This window comes from Bufo gargarizans, chromosome 3 (assembly GCF_014858855.1).
Source record: "Bufo gargarizans isolate SCDJY-AF-19 chromosome 3, ASM1485885v1, whole genome shotgun sequence".
NCBI lineage: Eukaryota > Metazoa > Chordata > Amphibia > Anura > Bufonidae > Bufo > Bufo gargarizans.
Window position 1 is genome coordinate 471,867,028 of NC_058082.1, and position 27,827 is coordinate 471,894,854.

General features: G+C 46.1%; 1 protein-coding gene across 2 annotated transcripts in view; it reads right to left on the reverse strand.

The window, feature by feature from the left end:
* Positions 1-27,827, reverse strand: part of ASB11 (ankyrin repeat and SOCS box containing 11) — an 89,293-nt gene that overhangs the window by 46,669 nt on the left and 14,797 nt on the right. For both annotated transcript variants that reach the window (XR_006388123.1, XM_044283717.1), the window contains exons 2-4: positions 15,007-15,086; positions 11,138-11,245; positions 10,279-10,429 (exon numbers count right to left, since the gene is read on the reverse strand). Coding sequence is in view for 1 of the 2 variants with exons in the window: in XM_044283717.1 (XP_044139652.1) it covers positions 10,279-10,429; positions 11,138-11,245; positions 15,007-15,086 (339 nt within the window). In the remaining variant the exon portion in view is untranslated. The remainder of the gene's footprint in view (positions 1-10,278; positions 10,430-11,137; positions 11,246-15,006; positions 15,087-27,827) is intronic.

Below are 27,827 nucleotides of genomic sequence, written 5' to 3' on the forward strand. Positions count from 1 at the left end.
AACAAAAGTATCATAACTCGGGAATGGAGCCTCAGATCTACAAAAGAAAAATAGCATTGTAATCAGGTGAACCACAGTTATGCGTCTATGGCTGGATAGGGTGGTCGCTGGTGACAGATTCCCTTTGTATCCACTTCTCAGCTAAGAACAGTGCAATCAACAGCCACGCGATTTTACTGCAAACACGCTGATGAGGGTCTGGCTGTACCATATTGTAAAATTCACTGAGAACAAATATGTTGAAACTAGCAACATATTAAACCACAAAGTTTATTAGAAAACTTTTCATAGCCAGCGACTATGCTCTATTTAATATTATTTAGATAGATAGATAGATAGAGAGAGAGCAAATAAAGTAAGGCAGCACTCCGCTCTTCTGGTGAATACTTTATTACACCCAACAGCAATGCAGCATTCAGCTCTCTCAATGGAGCCTTTGTCAAGCTAGTGATAATAGTGCTCCAACACATTTAAATATAGCTGTGTACATAAGTGTTCCATAATTGGTGTATTGGTGGATTACAAAGTGAATCCATGATTATAAAGCAAATTCTGTATCATTAAAAACATCAAGTGCTAACAGCGATGACAGTGACATATTAATACATGATCTCAGATCCATATTACTGTTCATATTCCATAATTGCATATTATTAATTCATTATTAACTGATCAAGTGCTCCTGTGTAAAATGTGCAATTAAAAAAGGACAAACCCAACATGATCAAATCCATGTGCCGTGCCAGTTGGTGTCCCATGATGTGTATTGCACATGTGCAGCATACGGGTAGGCTACCCGACACTGCTAGATTTGAGTGTGTAGTTCCCTTTAAGCCAGTCAGGCCGGTTACCGGCAATCCTTATAACAGCCAGCAGAGGGAGCCCCCAGTTCAGTATAAATAGGCTAGGGCCTAGCTCAGGAAGTTGAGAAGTTTCCAGACTCAGTGCAGAGAGGGTTTCCCTCCTGAGTCCGTATGCATAGAAGTCAGAAGGGCATAGCTAATCAGCCTGAAGACACAGAATACCACAGAGGCCAATCTGCTAAAGCAAGAGGTACTCAAGATAACAGAGGAGGTACTAGATAAGGACAGCTTCAAGGATACGCCAGCTATAGGGCATTAGACCTTGGAGAGAAAGTCACATGTTTCAGGACCAGTCAGGAATAGTGTGCAAGCCGCCTGTACTGCATCTCCTGTAACCAACACTCTGTATAATGCCTTGCTAAGACCGGCCATTCTGTACTCCCAAGAACCAGCTGTAGTCACTGATATTCAGTAAATGTTCCAGTTTTTGTTGGCTATCCTATGCTTGCTTCATTCTTCTACAATACCATACACGGCGTGTCACCGTTTAATTGACACTGGCGTCACGAACTGTTAAATACCTGCCTGTTCCAGTATTTGCCCCAATTGAAGACGACAGTGGATCCCAGGTTAGTGAGTCAATCTGCACTACAAAGCCCAGCATACACTACTGACCCCCTGGGACACTGCATCGCTCTTTTTGGCGTCACGAACAGGATCCGCATACTTCTACAGTGCAGAGAAGTGTGAACTGTGTGCTTTAACTATTCCACCACCGTATTGCGAGGACTGTACCCTTTATTTCCAAGCCGGTGGATTGAAATTGTGCCTGGGAGGAATCAGAGACGCTGTACTGTGTTGCGCTACCCCCAGAGAGAAAATCGTATTTGTGGACTGTGATTTATTGGACTTTGCAACACCCTGCTTGCTGTCAGGGAATCGTGATCAAGATGGCCACCGGCCGCCTGGAGTAAAGTTTCCCGCGCTGCTGAGGACCTCCGTGGGCGGATCCCTTCAAAGACACAGAGAATCCCGCCCCTCTTCATCATTACACCGCCGCGGCCCTGCTTTTCCTGCGTCAGCAACGTCACCGCGTACACAGGACGTCCGGAGTCTCACGAGATTTGGCCTGCGCGAACCCGGCGATACCGGTAGGAACTTGTATCCGGAGGGAAGGGGATTGTTCCGGCCCCTTTAGTCACCAGCGGCCACCTCGTAATAAGTTAACATGTCAGATCCGGGAGTTGCCGAGCGGCCGGACCCGGGAGAGCTTGCGGCTCCTAATCATCCTATAGCCCCCAGCATGATGCCCTTTACCATGCCTTACTATTTTGGGGCCCCATGGTTTCCCCGCTATAACGGAGAGGCCCATACCCTAAGAGACTTTAAAGAAAAGTTGCTGGCCTGTACCCCATAAATGCCGATCAGCAAATGGAAATCTTGCTAGCGCAACTGGAGGGGGCTGCCCGCAGAGAGGTATTATCCTGGCCTGCTGCTGAACGGAGTACTCTAGAGCAGATATTCACCCGCCTCAGGGCCACTTTTGAAACGAGGACTGCCTCAGAGATAAAGATGCACTTCTTTGGCAAGAAACAGAAGTCCGGTGAGTCCCTCCGCGACTATGCCCTATCACTTCAGGAGGCTTTGGGGGCTGTAATCCAGATAGATCCCAAGGAAGCTGATAACCAGGATCAGACCCTGAGGGAACAATTTATTACCGGAGTGTCTAGTGAGCAGATAAGGACCCAATTAAAGATGCTGTCCGCCCAACACCCTAACAGTACCTTTCTGGACTTTAAAGAACTGGCTATAAAAATTCTGGGGTCAGCAGTATCTACAGAGTTGAACACCCCAACTGAGTTACCAGCCTGCAGGTCAAAACCGCTTATCATTAACCGAGCTGAGGCCGGTCAAGCTGCTCAAGCTACAGCTACAGATACTATCGCCATGCTGACAGAGCAAGTAAATCACCTCACTAAAAGCCTAGAGAGAGTGTGCAGAAAAATGGAGGAATGGGAAAAACCTATGATGTCAGAAGAGGAGTTCCTGTCACCCTCTAAGCCGTTCCCACCTCCATACCAAGAGACTCACCCCAGGGATCCTGGGAGGCGCAATAGGGGTCGCAAGCGGCCCGTGTGTACATACTGCAAAAAGATGGGACACACAGAATCCACTTGCTGGCAGTTAAACGAGCAACCCCTGAGGCTGAGGACCACCCCTCGGGAGGTAGAACACTAGGTCCAAAAGATCCAAATTGGATGCCACGGTATGTAGGATCCCATCCTAAAATCAATGTGGAGATTAACGGGGTCCCCTTTGAAGCCCTATTAGATACTGGGTCTCAGGTCACCACTATTCAGCTGCCCGCCTTTGAAAGATTCTGGGACACCAACCAATTGACCCAGCCGCCTGAATCCTGGGTAGAGATTATCGCCAGCAATGGCAAACCGGTAAAGATCCATGGATACTGGGAACCCACCCTGCAGGTGGGAGAAGTAACCTTGCCTCAACAGGGGGTGAGTACAGGCCGGCGACAGATGAGGACATCCTGTCATTCTAGGCACCAATGTCTTCAAAAACTGTTATGCTGAAATACTTGCCGTATTACATCAGACTCTGCCCACCGCTTCCTCTGCATCCAAGAGGGTGATTCAAAAGACTATCACTGTGTTAAGTGCCCAGCAGAGGTTTGCTAACGGGAAAGGAGAAATTTGTACTGCCAAGATTCGTGATAATAAGCCTGTGACTTTGCCTCCTAATTCCCAAACTCTCTTATGGTGTCGTGCTGTCCTGGGAGTCCAAGGCCAAGATTATCCAGCCCTGGTGGAACCAATCCAGATGGAGAACTACCCTTATGTGAGAGCTGCCAAGTGCCTGGTGAACGTCTCCCAAGGTAAAGTACCTGTCCGTCTGATTAACCTGAGTGATCATCCTGTTGCGCTTACTAAGCATTACCCTGTTGCCCAGCTTTCTCAGGTGTTCTTCCAAGACATCATCCGTCTTCCAGTGACAGAAAAGCCGCCAGCTGCAGTCAGCGGATGTCCGCCGGTGCCCCAGTCACAAGTACCCTGGTGGGAAGAGCTACATGTCGGGGACGAGACTACCCCCCAACATCAACAAGAAGGGATACTACAGCTTGTCAAAGAGCACCACCAGGCCTTCAGTAAACATGCTGCTGATTATGGAGAGGTTAGTGCCATACAACACACCATACCTACTGGCTCTCATCCTCCTATCAAGGAGAGATACCGACCCTTACCGCCTACTTCATATCAGACTGTAAAAGAAATGATCCAAGAGATGAAGGACTCTAATGTAATCCGGGACAGTCGTAGCCCGTGGGCGGCACCCCTGGTCCTTGTAAAGAAGAAGGATAGTGGTATCCGTTTCTGCGTGGACTATAGAAAAATTAACCAAATAACCCACAAAGACGCGTACCCACTGCCCCGCATTGAAGAGTCACTAACTGCTCTGGGCTCCGCTGCCTATTTCTCCACATTGGACTTGACCAGTGGCTACTGGCAAGTACCCATGGCCCCGGCAGATAGGGAAAAGACTGCTTTCACCACTCCCATGGGCCTGTTTGAATTTAATTGTATGCCGTTCGGGTTATGCAATGCCCCAGGAACTTTCCAGAGACTAATGGAGCGGTGTTTGGGTCACAAAAACTTCGAAACAGTGCTGCTGTATCTAGATGACGTCATTGTGTACTCAAAAACATATGAAGACCACCTGAAACACTTAGCAGAGGTCTTTGAAATCCTTGTCAAATATGGCCTGAAGGTAAAGCCATCTAAATGCCACTTGCTCAAACCTGCGGTAAAATACCTGGGGCATGTGGTAAGCGGAGAGGGCGTACAACCTGACCCTGATAAGTTAGCGGCTGTCCGTAACTGGCCGGTACCCACTACCGTCAAAGAGGTGAGGGGTTTCCTTGGTTTTGCCGGCTACTATAGACGTTTCATCCCCCATTTTGCTCAAATAGCCGATCCTATCCAGGAACTCTTGAGGGGGCAGCCCAAGAAAAGTCCTAGAACTCCAGTGCTCATTGAGTGGAATGAAGAGAGAGAGATCGCGTTCCAGTTGTTAAAAAAGAAACTGACCGAGCCTCCCGTGTTAGGTTATCCCGACTACAGCAAGCCCTTCCATCTGTATACTGATGCTAGCAAGCGGGGCCTGGGGGCTGTGTTAGCCCAGATTCAAGAGGGAAAAGAAAGAGTGATAGCTTATGCAAGCCGCTCCCTGAAAGGAGCTGAGAAAAATGACCAGAATTATAGTTCCTTCAAACTAGAATTCCTGGCACTAGTGTGGGCAGTGACGGAAAAATTCAAAGATTACCTAGCCGCTACCCCATTCATTGCATTCACTGATAATAACCCTCTGGCACACCTAAATGCAGCTAAATTGGGGGCTTTGGAGCAAAGATGGGCCTCTCGTCTCGCCAACTATGATTTCTCTGTAAAATATCGCGCTGGACGTACTAATGACAATGCTGATGCTTTATCCAGACTTCCCACAGAGACAGCTCCTGATGATGTGCGAGATGCTTGGGAAGATGTAGAAATGCCGGCCTTCTACCATAAATTTGCTCAACAGGATCAGGCTCGGGCTACCAGTAACAGAGCTGCAGTTCCTTCACCCTCCAGTAGGCCGGAACTCAAAGAAGAAAGGTGGGTGAAACTACAGTCTGAAAGTAGAGTGCTGGGTGAATTGTTGGACTTCATTACCAGTGGCAGAGCCCCTGAGAGGATTCGGCGTAAGAGTACAGATCCTGAGCTCATCAAACTGTGGAGACAGCGCCATCAACTCTTCATACAAAAGGGCCTGTTGCTACGGAGAAGCCTAGACCCAGTGTCCAACGAAAGAGTGCATCAAATTCTCATACCCCGACGAGATGCAGGTATGGTGTTGGAGATGTACCACAATCAATCCGGTCACTTTGGGGTCCAAAAGACTGAGGCAAATATCCGCCAGCGGTTTTACTGGGTGGGCATGAGAGAAGACATGGAGAAGTGGTGTCGGGAGTGTGTAGCCTGTGCCTTGAAACGAGGTGAACACCATGATCAGAGGGCACCACTGAGACCCATTGTAAGTACTCGTCCTCTTGAACTTGTCGCCATCGACCATGTGAAACTGGAGCCTAGTCGCTCAGGGTATGTGTACGCTATGACTATTATTGACCATTTCACTAAGTTTGTTGTAGCGGTGCCTGTGAGAGACCAGACGGCCAAGACTACAGCCAAACTGTTCTGGAAACACTTCCTCCTGCCCTACGGTTGTCCAGAAAAGATCCTCACCGATCAAGGTCCTGCTTTTGAGTCCCACCTGTTCCATGAACTGTGCCGCCTGCACAACTGTAAGAAGATCCGGACGACGGCCTACCATCCGCAAGGTAATGGATTATGTGAAAAAATGAATCAGACCTTGATAGAGATGCTGAGGACCGTGCCTCCTGAGACCAGGGGAGATTGGTCTAATCTGTTGCCACAGCTCATGTTCACATAAAATCATACCATACACTGTTCCACCGGGTATACCCCCTTTTATTTGATGTTTGGGCGCCAAGGATTATTGCCTGCTGACCACTCCTTGGATGTACTGGTACCTGATTGCATCAACCCATTCCCTAATACCGACTGGGTTGCTGAACACCAAAGGCGATTGAATACGGCCCAAGCTATTGTTCAGGAACGTATGGACTATGCTAGAGACCGGCAGCAGAGAGACTATGACCAAGCAGCCCATGCAGAACCCCTGACGATAGGGGCTGTGGTATGGTTAAAAAATAACCGCCGTACCGGTAAACTGGACAGTAAATGGGAGCAAAGTCCCTATGTTGTCACTGCAATCCCAAATGTTGGAACTCACACTTATGAGATCACCCGGGAGGGCAGGGGATCCCAAATTGTACACCGAAACCGGTTAAAGCTCTGCCTGACACCAGGACCCAGTGCCGAGAGCTCTATATCTGAACCCCCTGTGTCAGAGTCATCGATACAGCCCGAGGATCCTATGCAGGCTGTCCGAAATCTAAGGTATGACGCTGATCCCATGCATTGGCTTCTGACACCATGGTTGAACTTGTTGGTGCCCGCTCCGGCACCTACTGTACCCTTACTTCCAGAAGAGCCGGTTCAGGATGCCCCGAATCCAGTTCCCCCTCTAGTGGATCCTGTTGTTCCTGTTGTTCCTGTTGTTCCTGACCAAGGTCTCACGGATGGAGATCCTCCTGTTGCTCCTCTCTCTTCTACCTCGGTGCTAAGAGGAGAGGAAACCCCTGTGTTGAGAAGGTCCACCCGGAAATAGCCTGCTTGATGTTTGTGCGCAAGAATGGACTCCTCCACGTGAGCCCTTGCCTGTTCTACACCCACGGGGAAACCCTGTGTAGTTCCTTATTATACTTCAGTCAAGAAAAATAGACTAACCTGGTTCACCTTAAGTCCGCTGTGCCAGGTCAGCGGCCGTGCCTAAGAAGAAAGAAGACGCCCCTTTTTCTCGCGTCATTTATTGCAAATGTTATATTTTTGTGTGAAATAGTTGTTTTTTATATTTATAATGCCATGTTTAACTTATGCATCAGCTTATGTTGGTTCAGGCATGTGTGTGAGTACGAGGCCTTACTCACGTTAAAGTCTGGGGGTGTGCAGCATACGGGTAGGCTACCCGACACTGCTAGATTTGAGTGTGTAGTTCCCTTTAAGCCAGTCAGGCCGGTTACCGGCAATCCTTATAACAGCCAGCAGAGGGAGCCCCCAGTTCAGTATAAATAGGCTAGGGCCTAGCTCAGGAAGTTGAGAAGTTTCCAGACTCAGTGCAGAGAGGGTTTCCCTCCTGAGTCCGTATGCATAGAAGTCAGAAGGGCATAGCTAATCAGCCTGAAGACACAGAATACCACAGAGGCCAATCTGCTAAAGCAAGAGGTACTCAAGATAACAGAGGAGGTACTAGATAAGGACAGCTTCAAGGATACACCAGCTATAGGGCATTAGACCTTGGAGAGAAAGTCACATGTTTCAGGACCAGTCAGGAATAGTGTGCAAGCCGCCTGTACTGCATCTCCTGTAACCAACACTCTGTATAATGCCTTGCTAAGACCGGCCATTCTGTACTCCCAAGAACCAGCTGTATTCACTGATATTCAGTAAATGTTCCAGTTTTTGTTGGCTATCCTATGCTTGCTTCATTCTTCTACAATACCATACACGGCGTGTCACCGTTTAATTGACACTGGCGTCACGAACTGTTAAATACCTGCCTGTTCCAGTATTTGCCCCAATTGAAGACGACAGTGGATCCCAGGTTAGTGAGTCAATCTGCACTACAAAGCCCAGCATACACTACTGACCCCCTGGGACACTGCACATGCGTCAGCAAGCATCACACTACCGCGAGAGTCCCGCATGACACCGCACTTGCAACTTTCATTCTCCCTGTTTAACAGTGCGCACGCGCCAGTTTGGACCCTGCTATCGCAGGATTTCATGTACCGCGCACCTGCACATTACACTAAGGATTCATGCCCACACAAGACATGCCCCGTCCCGTGCAGCAAATCCTACTGTGCATGACCACAGGCTGTCATATTCATGTGTAGGACCTTGGTTGACACTGGGTACAGTATCCCATCATAGACATTCTCTGGAATGCGTATAAGCTGTTTATTATTTTTGCTTTATTCGTCACCACAACCCTTCAGTTCTCATCCTATACATGAATATGACAGCCTGTGGTCATGCGCAGTAGGATTTGCCGCATGGGACGGGGCAAGTCTAGTGTGGGCATGAATCCTCAGTGTAATGAGCAGGCGCGCGGTACGTGAACTCCTGCGATGGCAGGATCCGTACCAGCGCATGCGCACTGTAAAACAGGGGGAATGAAAGTTGTAAGTGCAGTGCGCGTACGCGGGACATTTGGGACTCTCGCGGTAGCGGGATGCTTGCTGACGCATGCGCAATACACATAATGGGACGCCAACAGACACGGCACATGGATTTGATCATGTTGGGTTTGTCCTTTTTTAATTACACATTTTACACAGGAGCACTTGATCAGTTAATAATGAATTAATAATATGCAATTATGGAATATGAACAGTAATATGGATCTGAGATCATGTATTAATATGTCACTGTCATCGCTGTTAGCACTTGATGTTTTTAATTATACAGAATTCGCTTTATAATCATGGATTCACTTTGTAATCCACCAATACACCAATTATGGAACACTTATGTACACAGCTATATTTTAATGTGTTGGAGCACTATTATCACTAGCTTGACAAAGGCTCCATTGAGAAAGCTGAATGCTGCATTGCTGTTGGGTGTAATAAAGTATTCACCTATTCACCAGAAGACCGGAGTGCTGCCTTACTTTATTTGCTCTATATTCATCGTACCATGTCCTAGGTAACAGTTGGGGATTTGCACCTGGCATCTAAGAAGTGCTGCTGTTTATTTTTCCATATATATATATATATATATATATATATATAGTAAGGGATCGTCTCTTTTCAGGGGGTCACACTCACAGATACTTCACCAGACAACGTATTTTCATGTCCAAACTGTGCATTTATTTTGATAGTCTTCTTATAAAGGATAGTCCAGTTATACATCACTGGGTGGGGTGAGGTTCCCGCACCGCCAACACTTAAAACACAAATAAACTCCTGCCCGTCTAGGCGCTACCTAAACACAATACATCCCTACCTCACTCATAGAGCTCAGTTCACACATGGACAACATAAGCGGCTTTCCTCAGCCAACATCAATACTTCAACCTCCAGGCTGTGGCAACTCCGGTACATTTTGGGGGAGTATGGGCCCAGTAGTCCTCCAGACGCTGGGCGTGCAACCCTCGTTCTCTAGGTGTCGCTAGGTCCTCCAAAACTCAGGCTATTCAAAGCCTTGTGGCCCCTCAGTCCTCCTGACTGAGACCACACACAGAGGCTCTGCTTCACAAAACAGTCTCGCTCTCCCTTCTCAGACTGACCTACTCTGAGGCGCTTTATGCAAGCCTGATTACAGCAGGCCTCACCTGCGATCACCTCAGGTAGAAAGGAAAACCCGTACTGGAATGGGTGTGGACTGGGAACTCCCTCTACCAAGCCTAGCCACCAGTCCAAGTAAAATCCAGCCCAGAAAATGTATACAGAAATGTCTCAGCAAACTATACTTTGCTGAGACTACTGCCACTCTCTGGATTTCATCTGTCTCACCCATCTGAGGTACCTGAAGTGGGACAACACACCTTCCAGCACTGTTCACATTACCACTAAAATTATATATATATATATATATATATATATATATACATACATACATACACACATATACATACACACACACACACACAGAAAAGATCCCTTTAAATGTATATCAGTAAAATATAGTATACAACTGAGGGTCTCAAAGCCACCCATATCAGATTAGGATTTACCATTATTAAATACTGGAGAAATGCAATATGTTACCTCTTATAACTGCTTCATGAAGGGGAAAGGCAAGTTGAGTTTCCAGCTCTGGGTTGGCACCATGGTCCAGTAACACGCTAACACAGGCCACACTTCCACTGCTGCAGGCATTATACAGAGGAGTGATCCCATCAACCGTCACAGTGTTTATCTGGAGAGGAACCAATATGGAGTCACCAGCGACCTCTCTATCAAACTGTTTGCATAGGCACATAGCTGTGGTTCACCTGAAACGCTGTTTTTCTTGTGTTGATCTGAGGCTCCGTTCCCAGGTTATAATACTTTTCCTTATATAAAAATTAGGCCTTTGGTACAATGAGGGTGTCACCTTTGCTCTTGTTGCACCCAGTCTCTGCTCTTTTCTGTGGTCAGCCCCTCCCATGCTGCTTTGATTGACAGGGCCAGGCAGTGACAAAGCAGCACGGGAGTAGTTGACCATAGAAAGGACTGGAGCTTGGGTGAAACAAGAGCACCAAATACCTCATTTGTATATTATGAAACAATATAATTCGGAAGCGGAGCCTCAGATCAACAAAAGGAAACAGTATTTTAATCAGGTGGACCACAGCTATGTGTCTATGCAAACAGTGTGATAGGGAGGCGATAGATGCACTTTAATTGTCATAGGGGTGCATTTAACGATACGACTATTTTAACCATTTATCTGGGCTGTGTGATTAATTGCATGGGATTGTGATCATTAGTCTTTTCTGTGTTCATAAGTGATAAATATCATTTTTATGCTTTGTTGTGAGAAGTCATGCACGGATGGTATATAAGTAGTAAGATATTTGCATTGCTGCCATCTAGTGAGAACCTTTGGTAATGCACACTACATTTTTAGGATGATCATACTCACACGAGCCCCATTCTCCAGTAAAACCTTTGCACAAGACACATGACCTCCCAGACATGCTTCATGAAGAGGAGAAATCCTGTCTATTGTCAGAATGTTCACATTAAATCCCTGCAAAGAAAAAAGTAATATATTGTTAGTAAAATTCAACCTGATTTATAGATTATAGTTGCAAGAAAAAGTAAGCAAACCTTTTGGAATCACCCAGGTTTTTTGCATTGATTACTAATAAAATGTGATCTGATTGTTACTGTATGCAAGTCACAATTATAGACAAACCCAATCTAACTAAACTAGTGACACAAATAGTTATACTGTTTATGTCTGTAATTGAGTATACCGAGTAAACCTCCACAGTATAGGGAGTGAACCCTAGAATTTAATAACCTGTAGATCCCCCTTTAGCAGCAATCATCCCTACCAAATGTCTCTGTAGCTGAAAATACAATTTGCACAATGATGAGGGGGCATTTTTTGACAATTCCTCGCTGAAAATGTGTTTCAGTTCGTCATATCTGGGATGACTTCAGGTCATGCCCCAGCATCTCCATACAGTTGAGGTCATGACTCTGACTTAGCCCACAAACCATTTTCTTTTTCAACCATTCTTTAGGGATTTACTTGTGTGCTTTCGGTCATTGTCTTGATGCATCATCCAGCTTGAGGTCATGGTCTGCTGTCCTTAGATTCTCCCATAAAATGTTAGTCTATAACTTCTCTATAAAATGTCTTCAGAGGTCTTCTGAAAGTTATTTACATCAAAAGGAAGGTTCTTACTAAACAATCTGTTTTTAGAAAAACAGATTTGTCAGTAACTTGTCTTTTCATGCCATTATTTAAAGGGGTTCTCCAGGAATTAAGAAAATGAAAATACTTAAATATTACTACATGATAAATATATTCCCAAATACCTTTCATCAGTTATAATGTCTCGTTTGGTCTAGGGAGCAATGATTAGGAGAAACAAAATGGCCACCATCCTATTAGTACACACAAAATCTGTCCTAATCACACATGAGGACAAGTTACTGTTTTTGGTCTATGGGCAATGTTTGAGGATATGAGGTTGTTGTAGGTGTTTATAAGTTACTTCACAACACTGGGGTAAAGAGCTGCCTCATCCTCCTCACCTACTTGTCAGGGATTATGACCCCGAATACAGATGATGGGGATGATGTAGAGGGTGGGGATGTGGGAATGAGCAGCAGCATTTGTATGCAGTCTCCATTACCACAGTCTGTCCTTTCCTTCCTCTCTTTACTTCATGTCTCCTCACGAACACCTTTCCTACAGAGATTCAGCTGAAGATCGTATCAGCTGTATTCAGGATCATAATCCCTGACAATCAGAGCAGAGAGGAGGATGAGGCAGCTTTTTAGCTCAGTGTTCTGAACCAATTTGTCCTGTGTGATTAGGACCGCGGCCATTTTGTTTCTCCTAATCATTGCTCCCCAGACATAACGAGCCATTATAACTAATGAAAGGTATTTGGGAATATATTTATAATAAAGTAATATTTACGTATTTTCATTTTCTTAATTCCCGGAGAACCCCTTTAAATGGACAAAGCACCTGTGAATCCCACATTTTCAATCTCATCTCCTTTATTGAAACTTTTGCCAATGACAGCTTTTGAAGAAGTCAATGTGCTGAATAAAATACATGAACAGTACAACTGTTTTTGTGTTATTAGTTTAGTTACCGTAGAATGTGTTTGTCCATAAGTATGAGGAATGCAAGGGTCTGAATGCAAAGGAGTGGAGTCCAGAGGCTGAGTCAGCCTTCTAATATCTTAAGCAGGCCTTCTCTTCAGCATCAATTCTTTATTGTCCAGATATCAGAAGAGGTCTTCTGGAGGTGGAAGTATCCTTCACAAGACAAGGAGACGTTCTGACTCAGTAAAAAAAAAAAAAAGCTGGCAAGATGCTCACCATTGGCTTCTTCTCGAAGGCCTCTTCCTCAGCACAGTGGAACTATTATATTTGTGACAGGTAGATGATCACTATTAATTTTGCCCTGGAGAAGTGGCGTCATCTGCTGGAGGGTGCCTGCCATCCCGTTATCATCTACATGGACCACAAGAACTTGTCTTTAGTCAGCTCTGCATCTCAACCCCTCTCCATTTTTTGTTTCTTTTGTTTGCATAGTTTAATTTTAAACTACATTTCCAGCCAACAAGAATACCAAGGTGGATGCTGTCTTTCGTTCCTTTGGCCGTGACAATCAGACAGAGGAGCCCCAACATCTCATAGATCCTGCCTGCATCATCCCTGTAACTCCAGTACAGTTGAAGGTCATTCCACCTGGCAAGACGTATGTACTTGTGGCCAAGAGGAAACAGGTCTTGGTCTGGGGGAAAGTCACTGGTCACCCTGGTCTTCACAAGAGTGTTGATCTGATTACTCAACATCACTGGTGGCCTACAATTTCTAAGGATGTTCAGGACTATGTTGCTGCCTGTTCTACCTGTGCCTAAAACAAATCTTCAAAACTAAAACCTACAGAACTTTTACTCCCCTTTCCAGTGCCTGATGTCTCATGGCAACATATCACCATGGACTTTAATACAGTCCTGCCTTCCTTCTCTGGGTGTTCAGAGATCTGGGTTGTGGCTGATCGATTTTCAAAGATTTCGTACCTCTGCCTCCTGTCTGCCAGTCAAATGGCAAAGGTGTTCATGGAACCAATTTTTCTGCTACATGGTTGCCCTTGCACATCATGTTTTTATGTTGTATTACCTCTAAGTTTTGGAGAGCTATGTGCAAGCTGTTTGATATAAAGTTGGACTTTCCCTTGGCTTACTATCGACATTCCAGGTGGAGAGTATTAATCTAATCCTGCTCAACTACCTGTGATGCTTCTCTATTGCACGTCAAGATGACTAGATTGCTTTGCTCCCCATGGCAGAATTTTCTTCCAACAATCATTCTAGTGAGCCTTTCTGTAATACCCCTTTCTTCATAGTTTATGGCTATCAGTTAAAGGTTCCTCTTCAGTTACCTGTCTTCTCTGGAGTTCCGGCAGCAGAGTTTTCTGTGAGCAATTTCAGCCAAATTTGACAAGAGATTAAAACACCCCTGCTTCAGGCTTCTGCTCATATAAAGAGATTAGCTGACTGTAAACATACGACTCCGCCTAAGTGTTCTCCTGGAGATATGTTCTGGCTTTGCTAAAAAAAAAATCCCCATCAGACTCAGACTTTATTGGTCCTTTCAAGATGTTGAGATACTTCAATCCGGTATGCTATAAGTTGCGCCTTTCTCCCTCTTTATGTATTCCTATTTTTTTTTTTCTTCATGTTTCCTTCCTCAAACCAGTTGTGTTTAATCATTATTCTGCTCCTGTCAGAACAGAAGATCTATAAAAAGTCAAGAATATTCTAAACATTAAGAAAATCAAAAGGTAAAAACCTTCTTCTTGGTGGATTGGAAGGGTTATGGCCCAGAAGAAACTTTTTTGGACCCAGCTGAAAGCATTAACAGGGTTCTTCTAAAAAAAAAAAAAAAAAAAAAAAAAAAATAATGTCTCCAGCAATCTGGACCAAAGAATAGAGGGCGTAAAGGGTGGGTGTGTGTTTGCCTCACTCGTCGCTCCCGGGTTTCTATATCCCAGCGACATGAACCAGCCTCCTGCTCTCCCCTGCCGCTTGGGTTGCTCTGTCCCTCCACGCAGGCTGCTGCCCGCTTGCTGGCTAGGTCTGCCTCCCTGTGCCTATATGATAATGATCAAGCCACTTTTTATTAGTAATCAATGCAGAAATCCAGGTTATTTCAAAGGGTTCACTGGGGGCCCAGTTCAACACTGGCTATATCCCATAGCTGATAAGTCAGTTTTAGGTGGGATAACTGTACGGTCGAACAGTCATGCTTTACCTGAGCAATCAGTGTTTTGACAGTGAGCAGTCTTCCATGAAATGCAGCATCATGTAGGGGAGATCTGTCTGCCCAGGAACCTGCAAAATACAACTCTGAAATCAGAAACATAATTGATCTCATCACAAATGATAAAAGGTGCTTCACTATGATGGTTATTATCATCATCATCACTCATGGCAGTCCGAAAACAAGATGGTGGTCTCCCATTCTGCTCTCCTATTCCCAGTGGGGCCGGCTGCCAGTGTTGCACTGTCCCTCCACATAGGCTGCGGCCTGCTTGCAGGCCAGGTCTTTCTCCCTGTGCCTGTACGCTTCATATGGCTCTTAAAGAACACCCTAATCTGCTCTAGTTTATGGATGGCTACCTTGGAGTACTTAAAGCACCTTCCCCTGTGGGAGGGTGCCTGAGCATTAGGTTCTCCAGCGTGCTAGAGTTCTGCAAAGCTATGCTGCTCTGCTGTCTGCCCATGTACTAAGTCTCTGCTGGACTCCTGGATTGTGACCCTCTGTTGCTTGATCTGATATGTGCCGTATTGACCTTTTGCTGCCTCCCTGACCTCAGACAGTTTACCTTATAGCACATGCTCAGCCTGCCCTGACCTTGTCCCTGACTACAATTTTGCATGCCCCCCCCCCCCTTTTGCACAGGTGTCTATGACCCCTGTAGGTTAGCTGTGAATCAGCTTTGAATCACCCAGAGACTACCCCAGGAGGTAGTGGCCTGGTGGCACCTCCACAGAGAAGTCCAGATCCCTGTACATGATTAAAGGGTGAAAACCAAGGGAATGGCGTGTTAACGCCCTTAGGAATAGCCCATAGCCAAATCTGTTGGTTATCAAAGTAGTTCCACATCCACTGCTGGAACAAATATTAACCTGGTCATTCCTTCCCCAAATTTTTTTTTTACATGCAACAAACCATCACAACACACATTTCACAAGTCATATTTTGGCCTCTATTGTATTATGCCAATAAAATCAAAATGGCCCCTGCGGAAACAGAGTAGCAAACTCCCAATGCTGTACTAACAACGTTTAAATAAATGTTATCCCCTCTCCCTCCAGTGCACTCCTTTCCTGGAATCATCACTCGGGTGATGGTGCTGAGTTCATTATTGGGGCATAAAAGCCTGTAACTAGTGTAGACTGTGGTCAAAGGGGCAAGAAACCATGTCCCCCATTTGAGTAGAGCCTTGTTCAAGCATTTGCACTGCTGCTCCACTCAAACTCTAGGGGACAGCTGGGGAGAACAGTGTGCTGTACTCATCTCTGCCAGTGCCATAGACTATTAAGTGGAGCGGTGCCGCACATGCTCGACCATTGCTGCATTCAAATGGAGGACATGAGATTCCCCTACTTATGATCAGTGCAGGTTCCAGTGCTATGATCCCCATCAATCTATCAGTTATGCCTATCCACTGTTACCAGAATAGCCCTGCAACATTAAATTGCCCCCCTGAACGTAACAAAGGTCACATACCTGTCCTGGGCTCTACTATTGCTATGGTCCCAGCTGTTTTTAGCCTTCATGGAATCTGTAAGCAGCTGGGTCCCATGACACAAAATAGTGGTCACAGGACCCAGCTGCATTCTGGTCCCATAGAGACCCGAAGCAGGTGGAAATGGGGTATGGAGCAGCAAAGGGATCCAGGAATGGCGAGTGGCATTTGTTCCTTTTAGCGGAGTAGGGGAGTACTCCAGGAGTTGTCAGCTCCAAGACCGGACAACCCCTTAAATGGTATGGGAATAGCAAATATTTCCGGCATAGTAAATTATCTAAATCTACACCAGCAAGGCAGCTAGCATAGACGTAAAGGGGTTACCCAACTTCTATAATGACCCCCCAATGCCCGGGAACCTCATACGGGTTATACTTACCTCGCTCCCTGGCACCCTCATCACTCCTGATCCCTGCACGGCTGTCGCTGCATCTCCCTATCGATCGGATCAAAACATCCAGTGACAGGGTGGGAGGGGGGTGCCGTTGCAGCCAATAGCAGGCCGCGATGGGGACGTGCCTCCCTAGCTGGAGATGCAGCGGCGGCCAAGCAGGGATCAGGAGTGAAGAGGGTGCCAGGGAGTTGAGTAAGTATAATCTATGGTCTCTGGTGCGGGCACTTCACTCAGCTTACAGGCAACGGCCGTTTTGTGCAATCTGCGCTTCGTCTGGCCTCTCACGTGATGGCGTCAGCACGCTCCTCTTTATTCACTGCGTCTGAAGTCATCCGTGTTACAACGATAATCATACAAACATTTTAAAACCAATACAAAAAAAGTGTTAAATAAAAACAGCCAAGTCATTTAGACCCAAAGGCCCCATAGCATTTGTCAGACGCGGTGAATAAAGAGGAGCGTGCTGACGCCATCACATGAGAGGCCAGACGAAGTGCAGATCGCGCGAAACGGCCGTTGCCTGTAAGCAGAGTGAAGTGCCCGCACCAGAGACCATGTTTTATTTTTCTGAATAAACTTTGCAAGAAAATTGAGTGAGTGCCACAAGTTCTTTTTTCTACTATTTATCACAAAGATAAATGTCTTTACAAGTGTCGAGCACCACCCATAAACACTCTGAAGATATAAGAGTCCACGTCCACCCTTAAACTGACAGCAGTGCCGACACTAGAACTGTGTTCTCTCTTTTCTGATATAGAAGTATAATCTATATGAGGTGCCTGGGGGGGGGGGGGGCTGCTATTGGCCCTCCCACTCCCTATACAACCTTATGGGATTTGGAGTACATGCACATAATGCATGAAATACAGCGATATTAACACTTTCAGTGCTTTACAGTGTATTTTAGGACACTGCAGATTGATATCCGCTTAGCTCAGGATTAAGGTTTTGGCATTCACCCTGCTGACTCGTATTCATTCACTCTCTATATTCACACGTATACAGCCTTCTTCTAGAACATACCTCCTTGGAACGTGTGGCAGATATGATTACCATACAGAGCATTTCTTAGTTCCCACGATAAAGAAACTCCACATAATTCTGGTGTTTTTGAGACCTCTGTGCTTACATTGAGAGCCAGCTTGGAGCGTGTAGAGATGGCATTGCTGGAGACTGAGTGGCAGCAAAACATCACGTGGGGGAATGGTGCCCCCCCCCCCCTCAGCACCAGTATCAAATCTCATCTATGACCAGAAGCTACCTACTTAAAAGGTCCACTGTACGCCATGTACACAGCTTATAATACTACCTTTTTATCTATATATTATGAATGTATACACAAAATTGTGGTATATATGTAAATGGTCCTGAACGGACTTTTCTGCACAGCACAGGAATTGTCGATAACAAACAGCAGAGGACTTTGAGGGCCTGAAGGAAGCTGCAGTTGACAGTATGCGCCTCTAGGGAAGGGGTAAAGGGGCTGTATTAAAATAATCAGACCCAATAAACCACCTATATTTTGGCATAAATAGCACCATTTGATGCATCTAGGTTAAGAGCCTAAAAAGGATGTACCATATTTATGCCCTATAAGACACACCTGCCCATAAGACACACCTAGGTTTTAGAGGAGGAAAATAAGAAACAAAATATTTTTCATTAGCCTTCAGATCACACCAGCAATCAGACCCCCAATCTTAATCAGATCTCAGCTTACATCACCAATGTTAATAAGACCCTGAATCAGACCTCAGATCAGAGCCTCAATGTGAATGACCCCCAATCAGACCCACAATGTGAATGACCCCGAAATAGGCCTCAGATCAGAGCCCCAATGTGAATAAGACCCCTCATTCAGACCCCCATGTTAATCAAAGCTCAGAGCAGAAAAACGTACCTCTCCTGTTCCCGACACCGCCGTCGCTCCTGAGACCCAGCGTTCTTCCTGCCTCTCTGTTCTGTGACCCGATGTCACACAGTATGCAGACATCCTCTGGCTGTGCGCACGTCACAGCACAGCATGCGAGCCTGCAGGAGAAGACCAGGAATCGGTGACTACAGAGCCAGAATGGGGAGCACTGCATTCACTGCTCCGCGTCCGTGGTCCTCTTGTACTAACGAGCGGTTCCATGATGCATAATGGAAGCGCTCATTAGTATTTGCCCAATAAGACGCACTGACATTTCCCACCCACCTTCACCCCCCTTTCACTGTGCCCCCTGGACATCAAATGGCCCCATAGTGCCCATAAGTATGAGTGATTGTCCACATGGTGCCCCCACCGAATAACATCCCCTATAGCGCCCCTCCCCTTTCCCCAACTCTGGTAGTTTTAACAACGCCATAAAAAAAAAAAAAATAAGAATAAAATGATATACACTCACCAGATCCTCTTGCATATGATGGAACACTCGCTCCTCGTTGGAGGCAGCAGAACCTACACGTGACATCACTATGTTGGGAACCTCAGGTCCTAAAGCCTGCAATGACGAGAGAGTGTCGAAACTGTCCGATTTATTTCAATGAGGTCTATCTGGCCATGAAAACAGCCAACAATAGGACATGTCCTATTTTTGGGCAGCCTCTATTCACTGGCCATTTAAAAAAAAACAGGCATGTGAACAGCCCCATAGACTTCAATAGGCTGCAATTGCGTTCAGTTTTTCACTCTTGTGAAAAAAAAAAACAAAAAAAAAAAACACTGAAGAATTACAAACATCTCCTAGCCTAAATCTGTGCAAAAATGCATTGCATCTGGATGCAATGCGTTTTTCACTGAAGCCCCATTTACTTCTATATATAGAACATGTTGCAATTCTCACGCAACGTAGAAATGATGTGTGAAAAACCATGCTCATGTACACTGACGCATTGAAATGAATGGGTCAAGATTTAGTGCGGGTGCTGTACGTTCACTTCATGCATTGCATCCGCACGGAAAACTGACTTGTGTGAAAGGGGGCTTAGGGCTCATGCACACGACCGTGTTTTTTTTTCCTGCATCCGATCTGCATTTTTTTTGTGCGTCAGATGCTGACCCATTCACTTCAATCCGTATGTCCGTTCCACAACCCCGCAAAAAAATTTAACATGTCCTATTCTTGCCCATTTTATGGACAGAGATAGGACAGTTCTGCAGAGGGCAGAATGTTCCATTCTGCAAAGAGCCCTTACCCAGTGTTTTACCATTTAGTATGTACAGGTGACTTGCATTAATTTCTTCCAATGTGTATAACCTTACATTTGTCAGTGTTATCTGTCATCTGCCACTTCTCTGCCCAAGCCTCCAATCTATCCAGCTCCATCTGTAGCAGCAAACTGTCCTCTCTAGTGTGTGTATATATATATATTTTGTAGGGATTTCCCAAATGGTAGCCGTCGGATAAATACACAGCAGCCTTTTTGCGCTGAAAATTAAAGTAGTAAATGTCTTTTATTGTTGGCACACGACAAGTCAACAGGCGGCAGTGATCGGCTTACTGCAGGTGACACTTAAAGAAAAACAATTCAGTCCCGTATCTGGTAAAATCACACCAGTATGATTAAGGCACAGTACCGTAATCCCCACGGAGTGGAGGGGGATCTCGCTTTGTCCTCCGTCTCTCGGCAGAGACCCTCCGGCTTTAGCTTAGCTCAAAAAACACCCAGCTATCCAAAGCTCCACCGTCAGCCAGGTAATCAAACACCCACCTGACCCTGCTGGCTGACTTTTGTAAGCCAGTTAAAACCCGGCCTGGACCGTGGAGAGTAGTCACCCACTCAGCAGTATGACTACTCCCAGTAAGAGCCGTCCCGGATTAGCTTTTCACAGCTATGCTAACTACCAAAGTGTCCATCAGCAATTGCTGCAGACACATGCACTACTGGCTCCTACTTCACCGAGGCCAGAAACCTCGGTGACACATATCTTCCATCTATGATAGTCCCTTGTGCCTTCCTACATACCCCCCCTCTGCCCAAAGCCGGGGATCTGGACAACTCCAGCAAACATGCAGTGTACTCTGGACAGGGCATCCGCATTTCCTTGTAGCCTGCACGGCCTATGCTCTACCGAAAATCTAAAGTCCTGTAGGGCTAGAAACAAACGGGTGACACAGGCATTCTTACCCTTTTTGTCTCTTAACCATTTCAGAGGGGTATGATCCGAGACCAGTGTAAATCTCTGTCCAAGAAGGGCCCACCTAATGGCCAAGCATTCCCTTTCAATTATCGAGTAATTCTGCTCTGCCGGGACAGTTTTCTGCTGAGGTAACAAACGGGATGTTCCTCCTCATTTATGACTTGAGACATTACTGCCCCTAGGCCTACTTATGATGCATCTGTCTGAACAATAAATTCCCGGGAGAAGTCAGGGGCTACCAAGATAGGCTGTCTATTTGGAAGGCCTCTTCAGCCTCCGGGGACCACTTGATCACAGCAGACTTCCCCCCCCTTTTGTAAGGTCGGTCAGGGGTACTGGTATTTCTGCAAACTTAGGAACAAATCTCCTGTAGTATCCCACAATAACGAGAAAGGCTTTGACCCGTTTCTTGGTAAGTGGGCTGTGCCATTCTTGGATAGCTTCCACTTAGTTACTTGGGGTTTTATTATTCCTCTTCCTACAATATATCCCAAGTACCTTGCCTCTTCCAACCCCATGGCACACTTGGATTTATAGTGAATCCGGCCTTTCGTAGTGCATCTAGGATGCTTTGAACTTTACTGAGGTGACTCTCCCAATCTTGACTGAAGATCACTATATCATCCAAGTAAGCGGCCGTATATTCCTAGTGTGGGCCTAAGATTTGGTCCATGGCTCTCTGGAAGGTGGCGGGGGCCCCTTGCAACCCAAAACGGCATTCTAACGTACTGGAAGAACCCTTCCGGTGTAGAAAATGCAGTTTTTTCCCTAGCTTCTCTCGACAATGGAATTTGCCAGTATCCCTTTGTAAAATCCAGGGTCGTTATTTAACGAGCTGGGCCTAGTCTCTCAATGAGCTCATCCACCCGAGGCATGGGATAAGCATCTACTTTGGACACCTTGTTTAATTTGCGGTAGTCATTACAAAACCGCTATTATCCATTGGGCTTTGGGACTAGACCACCCACTTTTCGATTCCTTAATTACCCCCAGTTTTAACATTGTCTGGACCTCTTTGGAAACTATTTCCCTTTGGGCCTTGGGTATCCTGTACGGTTTTAAATTTACTTGCGCCTGAAGCTCCGTTAGAATCTCATGTTCCACGACCTTGGTTAACCCGGGGGTTTCTGTAAACAAGTCCCTATTCTGCTCTAACAAGAGCTGGCATTGGTATTTTTTGGACAGGGTTTTGGCATGTTTACATTGTCGATGGCGGCGTCTGGTTAGGTCAACAGACATGGGCTTTCAGGAGGGTCCCTATCCTTCCATGGTTTTAGCAAGTTGATGTGGTAGATTTGATAGGGCTTTCTCCTACCTGGCTGATGTACCTGGTAGTTAACTTCGCCCACCCTCTCAGTTATCTCATAGTGCCCTTGCTCTCTACTGGGGGGACTAAGACTAGAACCCGGTCCCCTGGACTGAACTAAGACGGGCCGTCCTGTTGTATATGTTTTCTTGCGCCTCCTGTGCCTGGAGCATATGCTCTTTCACAATAGGTGTTACCTGAGCTATTCACTTCTGCAATGTAGTGACATGTTCAATGACACTTTTGTAAGGTGTGACCTCACTCTCCCAAGTCTCCTTAGCGATATCTAACAGGCCTTGTGGATGCCTTCCATATAATTCAAAAGGCAGGGTACCTCTCTGATTGAGAACAGTAGCAACAGGTAATCCCAATCTTGTCCATCTTTATCAACCACTTTTTTCAACACAGCATTCAAAGTTTTATTTAAGTGTTCCACCAGGCCATCTGTCTGTAGGTGGTACACCGAGGTACGGAACTGGGTAATTTGTAATACCTTACAGAGATCCTGCATGACCCTGGACATGAACGGGGTCCCCTGGTCAGTCAGGATCTCCTTGGGCAGCCCTGTTCTGGAAAAAAGCTGGAACAGTTCTCTGGCTATAACTTTAGAGGTAGCTTTCCTCAAGGGCACCGCCTCATGGTATCGGGTAGCAATCCATTACTGCTAATATATATTTGCGCCCCCCTAGCAGATTTTACAAAAAGGCCCGACTAAGGCTACTTTCACACTTGCGGCAGTGTGATCCGGCGGGCAGTTCCGTAGTCGGAACTGGCCGCCGGATCCGCCGCTGACTGAAAGCATTTGTGAGACGGATCCGGATCGGTCTCACAAATGCATTGCAAGGACGGATCCGTCTCTCCGCTTGTCATGCGGACAGGCGGATCCGTCTTGGACATTTTTTCACATTTTTATCTGTCTGCGCATGCGCAGGCCGGAGGGACGGATCCGGAATTTCCGGTATTCTGAATGCCGGATCCGGCGCTAATACATTCCTATGGGAAAAAATGCCGGATCCGGCATTAAGGCAAGTCTTCAGGTTTTTTTTCGCCGGAGAGAAAACCGTAGCATGCTGCGGTTTTCTCTTTTGCCTGATCAGTCAAAACGACTGAACTGAAGACATCCTGATGCAAACTGAACGGATTACTCTCCATTCAGAATGCATGGGGATAAAACGGATCAGTTATTTTCCGGTATAGAGCCCCGGTGACGGAACTCTATGCCGGAAAAGAATAACACAAGTGTGAAAGTACCTCGAACGGTATCTCGATAATTTGTAATGGTATTAGAGGGCTGCAGAAGTTTGCGACTGGAGAGGTTACTTGGCACGTAGGCAGGATTGGCAGTAATCCTTAATTTCCGGGCCAACAAAACCTCTCCAAAACCCTTTCAATGGATTTATCAGCCCCTAAGTGTCCCCCCAATACATGGCTATGTGCCAGGTCCATTACCGTGCGTCGGTATGGTTTAGGAACCAAGAGCTGTTCCACTAATTCTTCCCAGATTTTAGTCACCCGTTAAAACAAATTTTCATTCATTGCAAAGTGAGGGTACCTTTTGTCTGCCCCTGGCTCTTGAGGTGCCCCACTGACTACCCCCACATTGTTTAAGGCCACTTTTAGAGTCTCATCTCGGAACTGAGCAGTCCCAAAGTTTCCCTGAGGTCCCTCTAAATCAGGGACTGTCTCCTCGAGGGCAGACTCCTCCTCATTCTCACCTACCATGGCCGAGAGCAAAAAGTCAGGGACCATCTCAGGGTCAAGGAGCATGGGGCTGTCTGCACCCCCAGGGCGTTGTTGCGATACTGCCTTGGCCCACAGGTCCCAGAACACAGGACAGTCTTGGCCAAAAATCATCTCGTGCATCAACCCCTGCACGACCACTACCTGGTGGTACACCGTACCCTCTTCTGTTTTTAAGGTGACCTGGGCTATTGGGTAGACCTTGGTATCACCATGAATGCAGGTGACTCCCAAGGTCTGCCCAGGAACCAGCTTATGAGGAATAGGGGCCGTTAGGAGCGTGAACAGGCTCCCCGAGTCCAGAAGTCCCGTTGTGGGGTTGCCATTCATATTAAAATCACCCAAAAAGGAAGACTTTGCTCAACGTTTGGAATTGCACTACACACAAACATTGAGGTTAGTCTCCCCACATAACAGTCCATTTGTTCTGGGCCGATGGGACATTGGGCTGCTATATGTCCCAGGCCATGGCACCTCCAGCAGATGACCTCTCTTAGGGACGGCCGTGGCGTTGGTTCTGGTAGACTTTTGGCCTCATAACGTCCACCCTGAGGGGGTTTTAGTCCCTTTCTCTGAACTTCAGAGTCAACCCGCACCTTCCAGTAGAGGGAGTTCAAGGATCCTGAGGCAGCTAGAGTGGGCTCTACGGCATAGTACCTCTCTACCAAGCCTATTAAGTCATCTGCAGTCTGCGGATTTCCTTGTTCAACCAAGCACTGTACCATTACGACCCGCTCCACCATTTTGGTTGTGGAACAGACATCCGGCTGTAGCCATTTTTGGACGAGGTGCAGTAGGTCAAACTTTTGGATCCTGGGAGGCTTGCCTCTCTGAAACCCCCACTGGTACACCCTCTGAGCTTGGACGGTAATGGTTACCCCAGGAATACCAATATTTCTGCCTTTAAATCGGGAGTATGCCCGTGCATCCTGCAACGATAAGTCGTAATACGCCTTCTGGGGTTCGCCTGAGAGAAAGGGGGCCAACACCTCGTCCCATTGCTCAGCTGGTAGTCTCTCACACTCAGTGACCCACTTAAAAGGAAGGAAGGCTTCTATGTCATCCTCTGCGGTAATTTTTTGTAAGGCAGGATGCATGTTTTTTTTCTTCTGCCCAAATTCTGCTCAGCCACATACCCCACTGGTTGTGCTGCCACCCACTCTCTAAGGGTTGCAATTTGCTCCGACAGTAGGCGGTTCATCTCCTGTTGATGGGCATTAGCCTGCCGTTGAGCCTGAAAAGCCTCTGCATGAGCCCTTTGCTGCTGCTCCAAGGCCTGTCACTGCTGCAGATTGCTCTGCACCATCTGCTTGATAAGATCCTCCATTTTCACTGACTCTTGTTGAAGCTCCGCTGTTGCTTTAACCCAGGACATCAATTGGAAAACTTCCTTTCAACAAAAGTCCATTCAGTAATTTAGGCTTCTGGCCCTTTAAGAGTCCAACCAGAAGAAAAAAAAAATGCTTCTGGCATTTTAACTTGTTGCTGCTTCAAGCAATCCTGGGAGTACCTGCATCCTCCACCAAATGTAGAGATTTCCCAAATGGTAGCCTTCGGATAAATACACAGCAGCCTTTTTTGCGGTGAAAATTAAAGTAATAAATGTCTTTTATTGTTGGAACACAACAAGTCAACAGGCGGCAGTGATCGGCTTACTCCAGCCGACACTTAAAAGAAAAACAATTCAGTCCGGCATCTGGTAAAATCACACAGGTATGATTAAGGCACAGTACCGTATTCCCCACGGAGTGGAGGGGGATCTCAATTTGTCATCCGTCTCTCGGCAGAGACCCTACCATATTCTAGGTTCTTCAAAGTAGCCACCTTTTGCTTTGATTACTGCTTTGCACACTCTTGGCATTCTCTTGATGAGCTTCAAAAGGTAGTCACCTGAAATGGTCTTCCAACAGTCTTGAAGGAGTTCCCAGAGATGCTTAGCACTTGTTGGCCCTTTTGCCTTCACTCTGCGGTCCAGCTCACCCCAAACCATCTCGATTGGGTTCAGGTCCGGTGACTGTGAAGGCCAGGTCATTTGGCGCAGCACCCAATCACTCTCCTTCATGGTCAAATAGCCCTTACACAGCCTGGAGGTGTGTTTAGGGTCATTGTCTTGTTGAAAAATAAATGATGGTCCAACTAAACGCAAACCGGATGGAATAGCATGCCGCTTCAAGATGCTGTGGTAGACATGCTGGTTCAGTATGCCTTCAATTTTTTATAAATCCCCAACAGTGTCACCAGCAAAGCACCCCCACACCTCCTCCTCCATGCTTCACGGTGGGAACCAGGCATGTAGAGTCCATCCGTTCACCTTTTCTGCGTCGCACAAAGACACGGTGGTTGGAACCAAAAATCTCAAATTTGGACTCATCAGACCAAAGCACAGATTTCCACTGGTCTAATGTCCATTCCTTGTGTTCTTTAGCCCAAACAAGTCTCTTCTGCTTGTTGCCTGTCCAGTGGTTTCCTAGCAGATATTCTACCATGAAGGCCTGATTCACACAGTCTCCTCTTAACAGTTGTTCTAGAGATGTGTCTGCTGCTAGAACTCTGTGTGGCATTGACCTGGTCTCTAATCCTGAGCATGCTGTTAACCTGCGATTTCTGAGGCTGGTGACTCGGATGAACTTATCCTCCGCAGCAGAGGTGACTCTTGGTCTTCCTTTCCTGGGGCGGTCCGCATGTCAGCCAGTTTCTTTGTAGCGCTTGATGGTTTTTGTGACTGCACTTGGGGACACTTTCAAAGATTTCCCAATTTTTCAGACTGAGTGACCTTCATTTCTTAAAGTAATGATGGCCACTCGTTTTTCTTTACTTAGCTGCATTTTTCTTGCCATAATACAAATTCTAACAGTCCATTCAGTAGGACTATCAGCTGTGTATCCACCGGACTTCTCCACAACGCAACTGATGGTCCCAACCCCATTTATAAGGCAAGAAATCCAACTTATTAAACCTGACAGGGCACACCTGTGAAGTAAAAACCATTTCAGGTGACTACCTCTTGAAGCTCATCAAGAGAATGCCAAGAGTGTGCAAAGCAGTAATCAAAGCAAAAGGTGGCTACTTTGAAGAACCTAGAATATGACATATTTTCAGTTGTTTCACACTTTTTTGTTATGTATATAATTCCACATGTGTTAATTCATAGTTTTGATGCCTTCAGTGTAAATCTACAATTTTCATAGTCATGAAAATAAAGAAAACTCTTTGAATCAGAAGGTGTGTCCAAACTTTGTCTGTACTGTGTATATATATATATATACATACATACATACACATATACACACACACACACACACACACACACACACACACACATACACACACACACACACACACAGGTGAAACTCAAAAATTCAAATAACGTGCAACAGTCCATTTATTTTAGTAATGCAAATTAAAATGAATTGCATTAATGTAGCTTAAAATTAGAATTTTGGGAAAAGGTTCAATATTCTAGGCTCAAAGTGTCACACTCTAGTCAGCTAATTAATCCATATCAATTCACGGAAATCAATAGGTGATAAAGTAAAGGGTCCCTAATAAATATGGATCACGGAAGGTGTGGGATACGCAAAAATGTAACTTTTATCGGTATATCAATAAAATAGGGGGAAGAATGTAACCTAAAAAATCCCTAATAATTATTGGCAGGTGGGGTGGCACTAACCAAGTGCTCAAACAAACAGTGACATGTGAACCCACCATGTGTATAGTGTCGCCACCTCCACTCTGTAGCCAAAAGGGATATGAA